The sequence below is a fragment of the Carettochelys insculpta genome, chromosome 26 (genome assembly GCF_033958435.1).
Source record: "Carettochelys insculpta isolate YL-2023 chromosome 26, ASM3395843v1, whole genome shotgun sequence".
Lineage (NCBI taxonomy): Eukaryota > Metazoa > Chordata > Testudines > Carettochelyidae > Carettochelys > Carettochelys insculpta.
This window is the reverse complement of record NC_134162.1, coordinates 16,032,795-16,049,104: the sequence shown is the minus strand read 5'-3', so window position 1 is coordinate 16,049,104 and position 16,310 is coordinate 16,032,795. Positions and strand designations below refer to the sequence as shown.

Genomic DNA, 16,310 nt, shown 5'->3' with positions numbered 1-16,310 from the left:
TCTTGGGTTTTTTTTGTGTTACGCACTGCTAGGCATACCTCTCTGTACTCCAGAATACGTGACTCCCAGTCCCAGGGCTGACAGATGTGAAAGATCTGAAGAAGTGGGTCTTTCCTGTGAAAGGGAATCACCTAATAAATTATACTGTTTGCCTTTATGGTGCAGCAGGACTGCTTTTGGTGGAGAGGAAAGAGTTTACTGTATTTGGCATACATGGCTGCACTGCCTCTTGCATTTAGATGATTTCTGCCAATTCTGGTCAAAACTAAACTCTGTTTCTGTGACTTTGGCCGTTTTCTGATACGCTCATTTTTCAGCCAGCTGTCCACTGAAGGTTAAACTATGTGATACACAAAAGCGGCCTCACTTCCAGCAGCTCTCTCGTCCTGCTGCATGTGTGCAGCCCCGCCCTGTGGGCGGCTCAGTAGATTCACTGTTCAGTCTGGCTTTCTTTCAGCTCCCTTCCCGGTTCTCACCTTAGATCCGCTTCGCCATCATGTCTCCTTTCCTGGGGGCTCCTGGCCACTTAATTTTGATTTTTCTATTTGAGCAAATGTGCTTCACAGCCTGTTGCTTCATCACACAGATTGCTGCATCCACTTTTGGCCCAGTGAGGGGAGCACATCTTGAAAATATTTTATCCTGCCTATGGTAAACATTGGTTGCCAGTGCAGGAATTATTAGACAGTAGTTAATAGTCGTAACATGACGGTCACTCAATAACGAGAAGGATGCCTTCATGTCACTGTCCTATTTGTGAGTCAGTTGATGGCTAATCAGCCCGATTCTGGAGCCGCAGGTCTTTTCAGAGAAGGGACAGGTTTTGGTAGCAGTTGGACGGTTGCGGGGCTGTTTTTGCCGTATTTATCTTAGTTGTGACCTATAAAACAGGAGACGGACAACGTTTCTCACATCAGTCCATTCTTAACTCGTGACCAATAGTCGGATGTATTACATGGTACAACAGATACCAGCTGTCTCTTGACTGCAGACTGTTGGTTTAACTGCAGGCAGAAAAAGTACAGGAAGCTGCATAAAATATGTCGCCTGGAGCCAAATCTTTTCCAGACTGCCCTATTTGGAATATCTAGCGGCATTACCTCTGGTAGTGAGATGCTTTCTGCCACTTCTGGGCAAAGTGAAAGTATGATTCCATCTCTTTTTTTCTGATTGGCTTATTTCTCAGCCTGGATGTCCACTGAAGGTTAAACTTTGTGATACAGAAATGCTGCATGACTTCCAGCAGCTCCCTCCCTCTGGTGATGACCACCAGCAATGTGCCCAATGTGTAACAGCAATGCCCTTTTCTAGATGGGGTGTCCCTGACTCATTAATAAATTGATTTTAACTCTGGCTGGTGGAGTACAGGGTTTGGGCTGTGCGGGTGGGAGAGCCACATTCTGGATTGGGTTGCTCAAGAGCTGCAGCTGAAGGTGAGGGTCAGCAGGTTCACTTGGCTTGAGTGTGTCCCCTGGGGCTCCTGTAGCTTATGTCAGCCTTGCACAGCTGTCCTGGGCTTCTCTGTCTCTTCCATGTCAGCTCATCGTACCACCTCTTGGCATGTCTCTGTTCCAGGTAGCTGGTATTAATCTAGAGTTTCCCAGTGTACCACGCGAATCACTACAGCCATATAAAGGGCAAATTGCTTAAAACAAGACTACTTATAGCCCAAGACTGGGGGGGGGGGTGGTCCTCCACTACAAGGGACACCACACCTGTCACCAAGAGCACTTCAGCTTCCAGTCTGGCCAGCAAAAAGTCACACAAGCAATTTCCTCAGACACTCCAGCTTCCCTTGTGCCACAACCAGTATCCCTCCTTATGCAGATGAGAAATTAGAAAAACCAATCTCACCAAATCCAAACAGGTTCTTCCAGGCCTGAAGGACCAGCCACATCCCCAGGTCAATATGTACTTAGATCTTACTCAAACGAGTACACTGTGACAATCCTTTAGGATCTAAAATCTAAAGGGTTATTAATAAAAAGAAATAAAGAATAGAGTGGAGTAAAATTATTAATGCAATCAAATTACATACCTCTTCTACAAAGTTCTTGATGCAGACTTGCTGCAGCAGTGGAATTGCTGCTTTCTTAAAAGTCTCTGGAGTGCATCCTTTGTTAGGATGGGCCAGCGATCCTTCCTGGCTCAGTTCATAGCAGAGATGTGGCAAGCTGCATCGACGACTGAAGACAAAATGGAGGATCCTCAGGGTCTCCTTTGTACCCTTGCCCATGTGGAGGGAAATCGACAGTTCCCCACCATGTGAAAGCACCTCCAAAATGGAGCCTCTTACACAAGTAGATCACCTGTCCATGTCCTTTTTGGGTGTTCTGCCATTGCCAGCCTTCTGGGCTACACCTCCACAACTAAATTAATTTTTAACAGGTTCCAGGGTCTTTCCAAAATATTATGCACACTGTACATTTTTTTCTTGCAGCAGCACATTAGTTACAACAGTTGCCAGCAGTAAGAAGAACAAAACCATTTCAAGTGTTCATGCATCTCTTCTGGTGAGGCACATTTTTGGCTCAATGCCACTGGGGTTCTGGCATTTTAGGGTTAACCCATGGCTTCCCTTTGCAAAATCAATTTTTTTCCCTCTTTGCCCTGATCTTCTTTGCTGGATGAGTGTGCCTTCTTTTCTCACAATGACCATGGGAATGCCAGTTGGCTCGTTAGTCAAGTAATTTGCGTTTACACAGACACTAATCTGTTTTCTCAGTTTTCAGCTCCTTAACTGTCACCATAACAGTCAGGCTTTCTTCTGGCAAATAATCCTGCTTAACAAGCCTGGCTTTAACGAGAGTAATCTCTCCTGCAGTATTTCTGCATACCTCAGATGCTATTTCATTCATTTCAGCACCACTAATAAACTCTGCATTATGGCTTTCATGTTTCCCCCTAATACAAATTTTAAGGTCAAGCCCTGCAGAGACAACAGACACAGCGTTTGCAGACAGGGCACCAGCACTGGACTCTGTGGGGTTCAGCTGTGTGTTTAGAATAAACAGAATTGGTACTTAACTGGGTTCAGTGACCTATTTTTACATTTAGACACCCTAGTTTGATATGTCCAGGTGTCCTTGACACATGACAGACCACCTGTTTTCCCTCGGAGTAGAAATTTCACTGTTCATGAGCTTTTCTTGGGGAAGGGGGCTAGTCCAACTTCTAAGCCCTTTCTCCTAAGATTGCAGTGAATAGGGACTACCCTTGCTACCCTTCTCTAGCCGTATTCTGGGTATACCGCAGACTCTGCAGCTCATGGGACTGCCTCAGGTTCTCTGTCTCACACAGCTAACCTAACATGGCTAGGAACAATGTCTAAAAATTGCTCAATAGTGATTAACTCCAACAGTTTCTCAAAACTCCTGTCTGCTTTTGCCACCATAACCCATTTTTTAACAAATCCCATGAGCTTATTAGCACTTTCCACATAGGTGCATTCAGTAGATATTCTAAACTTTCTAATTTAACTCTGAATGATTTAGGGGTGATTCTGAATTGCCTCAATACAGCACTATTAACACATTCATAATCCAAAGCTTTTTGTTCCCTTAATTCACTAAATACCTCTCTAGCTTTTCCAGTCAATCTGGTCAGCAGGACGAGCATTTATTGCTCCTCTGAGACTTAGTCCACACTGCAGAGGTGTTCAAAAGTAGACAAAAATTCCTTTATAGTCTCATTATCCCTGTAAATGAGGCACATTTTTTCCCCAATTTCTGTTGTCCAGAGGGGGTGGACTTCCAGGGCACTGAAATTTCTGCTGCTTCTCCAACAGTCGTAGCTGCAGTTGAGTAGCTTTTTTCTGTAACTGCTTAGATCTGTCCTGAGCTTGCCTGGCTTTTTCTTCAGCAGCCATTTGCTCCAGAAGTCTTGCATAGGGTTCTGTCTCCCTTGCATGGGCTTCTTTTTCCAATTTGTTATTTCTTTTGGCTTCCTCTCTTCTCTAGTGCAGCACTTCCTTGTTTTTCCTTTAACTGAAGGCCTGATAATGCAAATCTAATTTTCTTTTTGGTTTTTTCATTGTAACTACTTCTGCAGGGTCTCTAGAATTAGGTAAGGGCTGCACTCCCTCCTGTTGTCCCTGTTTATTAGCAAGATCCTCAGTTCCTCGTTGGTTGCTTTCTTTTTAAACGTGGTTCCTTTTTCAGAGACCAAACCTTTCAGGTCTTCGCTGTTAAGGCCCTCACTCTGTTGCTGACTCATTGCAACTGCGTTTTAATAAACAAAACTCTCAAACCCAAAGTTAAAATTTAGAATAGCATGTGGTTGTGATCCAAAATGTAGTTAACCTGGTTCTCTGGATCCAGGATGACTATGCTGCTGTATTATAGGAGGTTTCTCCAGGCATGATTGCTTAAAACAGGGCTACTTACAGCCAATTGTTTGTCAGTGTCTGCAGCCACCTGCCCCAGGTGGACCATGGGTGAGGGCACTGCAGATGGCCAAAGCAGCCTGTCTGTGACGGGGAGTCACTCCAGCTCGGCTGGAGTGGCCTCCCCAGCCACCATTCTCCCTCAGGGTTGCTGCAGATGGGACTACTTTGGTATGGCTGGAGCACCCATGCCTGTGGCGGCCCTGCAGGGCTAGAGCAACTTCCTTACTGTGGGGCCCTTACTGTAACCAGTAAACCTTTAATATCCCTAATGCCAGGTGCTTCAGAGGAAATGAACAGAACAGGCAGTCATTAAGGGCTTGTCTACACTAGCTCCCTACTTTGAAGGGAGCATGGTAAAGAGGGTGTTGCAAATTTATTAATGAAGTGCTGCGGTGCATATGCAGCACTTCATTAAGCAAATTCCCAGCTGTGGCAACTCTGAAGTGCCTGCTCATGTCCAGCCACGGCTCACCCCCTGGTACTTCTAAGTACCTGGGCAACTTCGAAGTCCCTTTACTCCTCATATGCACTGCAGCACTTCATTAATAAACTCCCAACACCCTACTAATCATGCTCCCTTCGAAGTAGGGAGCTAGTGTGCACAAGCCGTAAGAGATCCATCCTCTGTTGTCTACTTTCTTCTTCTGTCTTTGAAAAAGCTAGTATTTGGTGTTTTTCTCTAGCACAGTGCAGAAGCCCCCAGGCTATATTTAAAGCTCGTTCTAATGCCAAACCTTTAAGAAGTCTTGGTACTGTTTGTCTTCTTAAGAAATACTGTGTTCCACAGGAGTATTCTCTTAAGTACGTAAGTCTCCTCAGCTGCTTTCTTTGAAATGTTTCTTTTGTAAGGTCTGTTTTCTGGATTTGTATTCCACTATATCTAAATCACAAAGCTCAGTACAATATTCCAATATTTTAAAAGGATTTCTATTTCAGGGCACCTGTAATAGAAGAGACTTCCCTAGGCACAACTGAGAGAACCAAACCAAGGCAAACTGCTTAAAACCAGGTTACATACTGCTCAAGATTGGGGTTCCTCTGCTATAATGCACACCAGATCAGACACAAAGAGTACCTGTGCTGCAGCTCTAGCCAGAAAGAAGTCACACAAGCAATTCTGTTAGCCACTCCAGCTTTCCAGCTACTCCAGTTATGCCACAACCAGTATTCCTCTTTACACAGATGAGAGGTTATATAAACCAATCTCACCAAATCCATACAGGTTCTTCCAGTGCCAAAAGATCAGCCACATTCCCACGTCAATACATACTTAGAATTTACCCAAAATAGCACACTGTGCTAATCTTTTAGAATCTAGAATCTCAAGGTTTATTAATAAAAGAAAGAGTAGGGTGAAAATAATAACTGTTAAAAGTGTCTAATTACATACATCATTCACAAAGTTCTTGACGCAGGCTGCAGCAGGTGGAATAGGCTACTGTCTTGTCAGTCTTTGGAGGACATCCTTTGTTAGGATGGGTTAGTGATCCTTCCGGGCTCGGTTCATAGCAGAGGTGTTCCTGAAGCGATGATCTGGACTGAGGACTTTGAGCTGAAGATGGAAGATTGAAGAATGGAAACAAAATGGAGAAGGCTCATGGTCCCCTTTATACCCTTGCCTGTGAGAGGGAAATCCATTCTTCCTCCCTGTCTGGGAGCACATTCCAACCGAAGAATCACATGAGCAGGTCACCTGTCTCTGTCCTTGTTTGTGTATTCTGCCACTGGCAGCCTTCAAGACTACACTTCCACAGCTAAATTCCTGAGATGTGGATTGGAGTTAACTGTGCTTTACCTGGTTCCACGCCTCCTGTTGTGATCTCCCAGAAAGTAACATTTCTAATACAAACACAGAGACAATCTTTTCATATAAACATTATTCAAACATATAAGCAGCATAAACAGATTCAGTGAATCACCAGCTTTCATTACATACCTCACTTGGCCCACATGGAACAAGATTTGGTGCAAACCTAGGACAGTGGTTGCAACATTGGTTCTCAAGTTCATTTTAAAATACAGTAATGTCACAGTATCATACGACTTACGATTTCCCTTCACTTTTATGACAAATGACAAATATATGTGCACCCATGCTGACACCAGCAAGTACAAAATAATATCATTTTTTGGTAACTGGGTGGCAAATAGGGAAGTTAAAGGTTAACTGGTAGGGGCTAGAGCAGTTCTATGGCCACCATGGGTAGTGGCTGCTCCAGCCTGGCAGGACGAGCAGCCCTCATCCACAATAGGCCTGGGAGCGCTGTGGGCAGAGGCATTTCAGCCAGGCCAGAGCAGGCTCTGGTGTTTAACTGGTTAACCAGTTAAACTTACTGTTTAACCGGTTAACTGATTAAACAGGATTTTACATTCCTAATCGCAAAATGAAGGGTAACATTTTCCGTCATCTTAAAAATAAAGAAACTTTGATTGTGAATCTTTAAAAGCACTCTTGCCCATGATTGTTTTTTGACTAAGACTTTGGTGGACTACAGAGCTGAACTCCAGATGGACAATTTTAAGTATTGTTGGCCTTTAGAGGATGGAAGGCTATGTTAAGACAATGTAACTCTGCTGTGTAAAGGCATTGTTAGTAATGTTAATTTTGTTTAAATTGCTTTTTGTTTTAATTTTCAAATTTGTAATTTCTGAAGTTCTGAGTAAAATCAATCTCCTTACATCTGCTTGACATCCAAGAGGCAAAGTTCCCTTCAGTTTTTCTGAAGAATATTTTCTGCAACCAGTCTTGAGTAGACATATAATTTAGTTCATGTTTTCATCACAGCTTTAAGGAGAAAATCCAATATATTCTCTCTAGATAACTTAATTTTTAAGAGTCTGTATTTTAAATTGAATTTTTAAGTATATTGCAATTCTTGTCGTTCAAAGGATAATAAAATATCCCATGAATGTGACTGTTCAGAGGTTAACTAAAGAGTTCATGTTTTCAAATGTATAGTATACCTAATGTCCTTTTTAATTATTTTCTCTTCCACAGTTTGGATTAAATCTATCTAGAGTACTTAGGGCTGCAGGTTTGCGACAGCAGGACAAAAGTCACTTGTAGTATGATTTTCCTGTTTGTTGGTAATTTTTTTTATGTCTGTGATTCACCCCATTCTAGCAACTTATGTCCTGCAGGGTTGGGCTTGGGTCCCAGCTCCAGGCATTGCAATCAGCTACGTAGGATTACAGAACCGTTCAGGTTTGCTCCAGCCATCCCTCTATGATGGCCCAAACCAAAGTGGCTCTGCAACCAGGTGGCAGTGCTGAGAACCAGGAGGGAAGCTCAGACCTACAGTGCACAGGAGTCGCCAAAACACAGACTTGAGTTGATGAACAGGCTCCCTCTCTGTTCTAGGACCCAGCCCTGAGACATACAGGAATTGCTGCTGCTTGGGATAAGAGCAGGGTGGGCTCATTCTTCAGTCCCATCTTCCTGACCCAGGCCTTTGTTTGGCACTGGGCTGGGATTAGGGTTGCAGTTTTTGGCTAGAGGATGCTGCTAGAGGTGGTTGATGCTTCTTTATTTGGCAGGGGTCTATTTCATCAAAAATCTCAGAGCAGTCACTATACCCATGACTCTTTATTAATTTACCATGACTGCTCTATGACTTTATGATTTAAAAATGCTGTGACAAATATGCAGCACTAACTGTACTGAAATATTTTAATACCAATTTGATACATAATACTTAAAAAAAAAAAAAAAAAAAAGCAAAGGCATCATTTTGGTCTTGGATTTTGAATGCTACAAGACACTCGTGATTTTTCTTCAAAATTATCTTAATACATGCACAGATAGCACAGCTGTACCATTCCTCTCATCTCTGAGTAGTCCGGTACATTCTTTTTCCTCCTCTCTTCACCCCACTTCATAGATCAATGAATGAAATAAAAAACCTTCAGTACCTACCTCGGACCAGTGAGCCCCGTGAAGTTCTCTTTGAAGACCGAACAAGAGCCCATGCTGATCATGTAGGACAGGGGTTTGATTGGCAAAGTACAGCTGCTGTAGGAGTGCTGAAGGCTGTACAGTTTGGTGAATGGTAAGTGAGAGTGAATTGCGTGAATTTGTGACTTGAATTAATTTGGATTTGAGGCTGACTTCCTTTATAAAAAGGAGCAAATATGAAATGTTGACTGTATAAATTGTTTAATATCAAAGGACTTGTGTGTTTCTGCAACCCCTGCATAACTCGAATTTTCGTGCAAGTTGTCGGGAGACAGGAACCAGGCTGCTGCCTGGTTCCCAGCTCTGCTGGGAAACTGACCAGCCCAGCGGGGTTAGTCAGTTTCCTGACTCCCAAAATGGCAGAGAAGGGGGAACCAGGGAACACCCTGGTTCCTGTCTCTCTGCCACTTGTGGGACCTGGGAAACTGACCAGCTGGTCAGTTTCCCAGGTCCCACAAAAGGCAGGGAGTTGAGAACCAGGCAGCAGCCTGGCTCTGGGCTCCCCTCTGTGTGCAGAGAGAGGAAACTGATCTGAACAGGGCAGCAGCCTTGATCAGTTTCCTGGCTCCAGCTGGTGGAGGGGAGCTGGGAACCAAGGGCAGCCTGGCTCCTGGCTGCCCTCCACTGCTTGGAGCCAGGAAACTAACCAGGGCTACTGCCCTGCTCAATTTCCCAGCTCTCTTGGCAAGCAGAAGCGAGCCAGAAGCCAGACTGCTGCCTGGTTCCCAGCTCCCCACCACTCCAGGGACTGGGAAACTACTGCTGTTGGGGTGGCAGCCTGATCTTCCATTTTCTGCTCCTGTCGGGGAGGCAGTCATGTTAACCCAAGACATGCACAACTTGATTGCGCGTATTGTGAGGGTTTACTGTAAACTCTTTCATATCACCCGTAACTCTTGAATAACTGACATTTTAACCATAAGTAAATTTTAGGAACGTTTTCCATAAGTACAGTATAGTGTAAGTAAATACAAATACAGCAAATACAGTATTAGTTTACAGTGTACAATACTAGAAGAAATCACAAGCTTTGAGTTGGCAGTGTTGTCTTCGCAATTACAGTAGAAATTGGACAGCAGGAACAGTGTCATCAACAATAGTATATTGTCCAAGATTAAAATAATCAGGGCCAGTACTTGCCCCATGCTATAGATCCATTCAGCAACCAGTGTCTACTTATATAGTCCCCATCACCATAGTAGCTGGAATTTTCTTTCCGCTATTTGTTTAAAATACAGACATTAGCCAAATTATAAAACAAGAGATTTGAGAGAGTCACCTCAGAAGTCAGATTGGAAGTCTGTAGCAGAGTTTGGAAGTGACTGTCTCTTGGAGTCCTAGTATAGTCTCGTTATGTAGAGTTCAAGTCAGAGATAAAGTGAAGCATTTCAGGACATGAGGTAGGCCCTGTGAATTCTAAAGAATATGCATAAAGTTATCATACTAATTGTGATGCTGAGAGGCTCATTAGCCAATAGCAAACTACATAATAGATATTTTCTTTATGGGAACTCTTGCTTTCCAGAGCTGTAACCACAAATTCTTTAAAACTCAACAATCTTCATCTTTAGGAGTGTCCAACCTCGAATAACCAAAGATGTGGTTTGCTTCCATGCTGAAGACTTCACGGATGTGGTACAGAGACTTCAGTTAGACTTGCATGAGCCTCCAGTGTCACAGGTACAGAGTGTTCCGTAGTTGCAATTTATTTCCAGCGTTTTGGAAGCTGCTTCAAAAGCAGCGCATTTATGTTTTTTGTTGTAAAGTGTTATTCAGAAGTTTAAAATAGAAGTAGATCTAGTGGGTGTCTCATGTATGGTCCTCATCTTTTTGGTGCTAGAGCTATTTATGTCTAGTTCTTATTGTGGTGGGAGGGTGACCACGAGGGTCATGTATTTTTATCCTAGCATGATGAAGTATCACGAAGTTCCTTCATGAGACAGAGAACTAAGAAGTCTTGAATATGCGTTATAGGAATTTCACATAGTTTGCTTTGCCATTCCCCTTGCTTGCTTCACACTCCTTGGCCGTGTCTACACTAGCCCCAAACTTCGAAATGGCCACGCAAATGGCCATTTCGAAGTCTACTAATGAAGTGCTGAAATGCATATTCAGCGCCTCATTAGAATGCGGGCGGCCGTGGTGCTTCAAAGTTGACGTGGCTCGCCCCAACGGGGCTCCTTTTCGAAAGGACCCCGCCTACTTCGAAGTCCCCTTATTCCTATCTCCTCATAGGAATAAGGGGACTTCGAACTAGGTGGGGTCGTTTCGAAAAGGAGCCCCGTCGGGGCCAGCCACGTCAATTTCGAAGCGCCGCGGCCACCCGCATGCCAATGAGACGCTGAATATGCATTTCAGCACTTCATTAGTAAACTTTGAAATGGCCATTTGCGTGGCCATTTCGAAGTTTGGGGCTAGTGTCGACACGGCCCTTCTGGCATAAACCACGTCTGTCTGGCACCACAAAACACTGGAACTGCTTGAGTAGCTGGTTTCTTGCAAGACAATCATACTGTGCAAGGACTGGGGTCTGGAATGTGCTACAGAAATCATTCTAAATTGGGTAAGGATTTACTGTGCCTCTTCCCCCCTCCTACACCCCTCCCGATATGGAACTAAAGATTTGGTCTCATACCCTGTGTCTACATGAGCCCCTTCCTTTTGGAAGGGGCATGTTAATGAGCAGGTTTGAAAGATGCTAATGAGGCGCTGCAATGAATATGTAGTGCCTCATTAGCATAATTGCAGGCATGGCGATTCAAAAGTGCGGCTTTTCGAATCGCCTGTCGCCTGTGGAGATGGGACCTTCCGAAAGGACCCGCCCCCCGTTTTCGAAAGCCCCTTCTATCTGGTGTTAGGAAGACAACCACACTCAGCTTTGTATGTTAATGCCAGGTCAAAAGCTTCTTCCTGAAGCTCTAATTCTTGTTTTAAAATCTGCCTGTGATCCCATAATGCTGTAGCAATGGGGTCATTGTGTGTCATTGCAGAGGTGTGCACAGTCTTCATAATGAAATATTAAAAGTCTGTTCTTTCCCCAAGTAGCTCCTTAACTAAAGCATATTCTGTAGAGAGAAGTCACAATTAAATGGGCTGCTGAACTGAGAGTGTACTCTTCAGTCTAACTGGATACCCAGTTTTGGATCCTGCAGACAATTTAGCAGTAACTTTCTCCTTTCTTCTCTTCAGTGTGTTCAATGGGTGGATGAAGCCAAGCTAAACCAAATGAGACGGGAAGGCATTCGCTATGCTAGAATCCAGCTGTGTGACAATGACATCTACTTCATCCCTAGAAATGTCATTCATCAGTTCAAAACAGTGTCAGCGGTCTGCAGCTTAGCCTGGCATATAAGGCTCAAACAGTATCATCCTGCAGGGGAATCGTCTCAAAATTCAGAAAACAATTCAAACATGAACAGTAATATCCCTGAAAAGACAGAGTCAGAAGGTGAACCCCCATGTGTGAGTGTAAAAACAGAGTCTGAGGAACCAGGTGTAGAAATGCAGCTTATAACGGGGACACCACCCCCCTCCTCAATTTCATCATTATCGGGACTTGTTCTGAAACCAGATCAGGTGGCCCAGCCTCTTCCAGTTTTTAAACTAGAAACTGATCAGCGACATAACCCACAGGGTCACACAAACTCTTTTGTGTGATATGTACATAGTAAAACACATTTTTTAAAAAATTTTTAAAATTTTGATGTGAAGTTATAGTTTTATAACTTACTTATGTTTTATTGGAGAAATCTTGCCTATAATTCTACAAAGAAAGGTGACATTCCAAAATGTCAAGCATATCTTTTTTACACAGATTATGCAAAGTTCAAGTTGTATTTTACTCCCATAGTAGAGCATGTAATAGTGGTCTACCACTTCTTTCTGTTCTATTAATGAGGTAATAATTCAATATCTCCTCATCAGAATCAGAATGGAATTCCTCCAGGAGCTCAAAACCATTGAACTATCTTGGTAAATCCATCCCCCTACTTCATTTTTTTAGACTTCACCATAAAAAGATAGCTTCTGTAGAAGACTCTCCCATCTGATTGTAGTTGCTAAAATCAAAGAGAAAGCACAGCACTTTTGATGACCAGTGATGTTACGGTGTGTCTGTTCTTCAATTCCTGGTAGAGACTCAAATTACTAGATGTATAGATTTTTTAATTATTAAACAGTTCACAGAAAGGTGAAATATAACATCCTACCCTGTTGAAATGTAATCACTGATAACACTTTCCACAGTACTTCTTGTAATGTTTGCTGTGAGGATTTTTCTTCCCAAGTACATCTTCTCTGAACACATGACTATGTCTCATGGAGGTAACTGCATTCTTGTCTGAGCACTTTAAAGCATTAAAATACTTACAGTCTTTGCAGCTTGTTTTGATAAATTCACAATAAGCATCTGATGGAAAACATCTTCCCTGGTACTGATGCACTTAATCTAATAGAGTTGTGTTGGTGAAAACTGACTTATATTGGTTGTCCTTATTCTCTGAAGTTCTGTTTTACCATTTCAAAATAAAATATTATAGAATTGGGTGGCTGTTTCCACTTGTAGCTCTTGGGTACCCTGGTGCTGTGTTTGCAAAATCTGTGACACAAGCTAGTACTTTTAGCGTCATCTGCTGATATAGTTCTTATTATACTCTTACGATATTTCTGAATGTTTGTGTGATCTGTATTTGACTTTCACTCACCAAATATATAACAACTGTCTTTCCTAGTAATCAGAAAGAAAAGTTCCCACGCACACCCAGGATACAAACTTGATTTTGGTGCCACTGAAGTTGTCCCAAGACAACGTCATTGTTCTAATTCTCATTGGGGTAGAAAAGAGATTTCTAACACTGTATTAGAATAAGGAAAAGAAAAGATGCTGTTGTATTCATTCTGGGTGCATCTTTTAAATATCAATTATGAATCTTCTCTTTAAAAAGGTTCTGAAATATGTTAATCTGTTATTATAAATATTACTTTGTGCAATATTGTTTTGTGTAGACTTATATGCATCTTAGCACCTCAGTATAGAGGTCACAATTTTAAACTGATAGCAAAATAATCAGAAAATACTGCAGTGATTAGTTAGAATTTGTATTACTCCTTATGTATGTATATGTACGTATTGTCTTCAGTACAAAAATGAAGGCACATTAGAAAATATTTCAGATTAATTTACAGATTGAAGTGGTGGTGACTTGTTTAGTAATCTGTGTAAATAAGGTGTTAGAATGGAACGCTTTTATGAAAAGTAATATGATTCATGCAGGGGTATAATTTAATTTTAGCAAAAATTCTAGATTATCAAAGGTGGTTCAGAAACAGGCTCTCTGTTCTCTGGCATTTTCCCCACTTTTTTCTTGAGAAGAATTTTATAGAGCTTTAATGGGTTGTGCAAAGTAAAATTCTTCACAGGCAATATTGGTTTCATTGCCTCTTTCATTTTCACATTGGTTAATATCACATTAGTATTATTTTCCCTTTCTTTTTTAACTTGCTCCACTTGTCTTCCAAGTATCATTTCCCTTCTCTCATGTGCTATTCATTGGCCATGTCGAAGATGGTATCATGATCTCCAGATCATTGCTAACTAATAAGGTGATTGTCCCTTGACAGTCAGCACTGTGGATAAATCACTCAGGAATTGAGGTATCTTCAAAGACCTTATATTTGAAAGAACAGTTGTTCATCCCTTTATAAAATCACTTCTCCCCATATATGTTAACATGCAAACAACAAGCATATTTAGGCTAAAAGGTCACAATTTAAGATGAAACCATGTCCTATTTTCCTCTAGAGCTTGAAATAGAATGAAAAGAGAGACCTAATTTGTAAAGGTGTATTGGAAGTATCTCTCTGTAAACTATATTAAACAGCATGCTTTTAAAATATTGCATACAGTAGACTAGCTGAATGCTTGATACTGCTTTCAAAACAGCTTTCTTGTGTGAAATAATCTCTTCTTTCCAAACTATCAAGAAAATGCTTCTCTCTTTCAGTTCTGTGGATTGAATGCCTTTTTCCACTGTACCATACTTTTCTTTTACTCACTTAGATTCCTGGCTCAAAACCTAAGGTCAAGTTGATATCCTCCTCTTCATTACAAATTAGACACAGAATGATTTAGATGATGTTGCTATTTTTTTATTATTATTTGTAGGACGGAGGTACAGATGAGCAGATTTTTGTTTCCAATAAAATTTTATGACACACAACTTTATTACAGCTGATTTCCTGATTTTCCCTCTACAAATTTTGCTATTTAATAAAATACTAATGCAACTTTTGAAACATGTATAAAGTCCAAAATTACCACACTTCTTCCAAACTTGGTTCCAAATCCAGATCTCCTCTAAATATAGATATGAAAAGTATTGCTCCTTACATTAATGGCTAAATCCATTGGCCATTACACTACATTTGTAATTCTGAAATCAGTGAATTCCAGTTGGAGTAATACCTTCAGATATGGAGTATTCTAAAATGGGAGGCACTACAAATGGCTTACTGAATAACAAATATGAAAAATACAGATGTTACATGCTATGCTTTGTGAGGAAATTGAGTGACAGATGGAGACCTTTAGGGTGGCTGACATACTTCACCAGGCCCTGGACAAGGGTGGCTGGGGACTGGCTCTGGGCCACTGGAAATGAGTGGGACCTCAGACAGAAGGGGTGGGGTCGGGGGCTAGCCTTCTGCAGCTAGATCTTCAGCACTGCTTGGGGCTCCACTGGTAATTTAAAGAGCCTGGGGCTCTAGCCACTGCCATTGCTGCTGTTACAGTGGCAGGTGCCAGGAGCCCCAGGCCCTTTTAAATCTTTGGCCCCTGGGGCAGCTGCCTCCTTCCTCCTGGATAAATTAATCTTTCCAGTATAATATTGGGCAAGTCAAATATTTGGCTATTCTTAAGAGTAAAGTATATGCAAGTAATTGGTGGAAAGAGGTAATTTCAGATTGACTGTAATTTCTCCAAAATTAAAGAAGATAGCTCATTAAATTCAGTGATATTTTAATGCCTATGCAAGAATACCTTAAATTCAATTGGCAGGATTATCTTGTTGTCTCAACAACTGTCAGTGGACTGAGTATTTATGGTTATGATGAAACAGAGCGATACATAAGGAGGTCATTAATTTCAGAACAGTCCTTATCACATTTTGATTATTATGCTCCTCTAGAATTTATTGATACATCAGGTCAGCTGGTGTAATTTACAATAATTCCATTGACTTTGGTGGGGATCAGTCATTTTAGCATAACTGAAGACCTTTCCCATCCTTTAGAACCCTATGGCCATGTCTATACTAGCCAAAAACTTCAAAATGGCCATGCAAATGGCCATTTGGAAGTTTACTAATGAAGCGCTGAAATACATATTCAGCGCCTCATTAGCATGCAGGTGGCTGCAGCACTTTGACATTGACGCAGCTCACCCAGACAGGGCTCCTTTTCGAAAGGACCCCACCTACTTTGAAGTCCCCTTATTCCCATCTGCTCATAGGAATAAGGGGACTTCGAAGTAGGCAGGGTCCTTTTGAAAAGGAGACGCGTCTGGGCGAGCTGCGTTGATTTCGAAGTGCCACAGCCGCCCGCATGCTAATGGGTCGCTGAATATGTATTTCAGCGCTTAATTAGTAAACTTTGAAATGGCCATTTGCATGGCTATTTCGAAGTTTTTGGCTAGTGTAGACATGGCCTATGAATTTGGTTAAGTCTGGAACTGAAATGTGGAATATGCTCTTGCCTTGAAAGCAAGTAAGATTTTTAACAGCAGTAGTCCAGGGACATGGTACTAAAAAGCATAACTAGCTCAAAGGTGGAAACCTGGGCTTAGCTTACCATTTTAATCACAACCTACAATTCCATTATTAGGCCCCAAAGAAAATGGTAAATTGGGAAAAAAGTGAATGGCTACACTGTGCCAGAGAATACTTAGCCAAATAGGGTCTCTAAATATGAGAC

At 41.9% G+C, this 16,310-nt stretch overlaps 1 protein-coding gene across 2 annotated transcripts in view; it reads left to right on the top strand.

The window, feature by feature from the left end:
* Positions 1-15,746, top strand: part of RSBN1 (round spermatid basic protein 1) — a 59,848-nt gene extending 44,102 nt beyond the window's left edge. For both annotated transcript variants that reach the window (XM_074977903.1, XM_074977902.1), the window contains exons 5-7: positions 8,269-8,436; positions 9,914-10,022; positions 11,532-15,746. In XM_074977903.1, the coding sequence (XP_074834004.1) occupies positions 8,269-8,436; positions 9,914-10,022; positions 11,532-11,999 (745 nt within the window). In that variant the 3' untranslated portion in view covers positions 12,000-15,746. The remainder of the gene's footprint in view (positions 1-8,268; positions 8,437-9,913; positions 10,023-11,531) is intronic.
* The last annotated feature ends 564 nt before the right edge of the window (positions 15,747-16,310 follow it).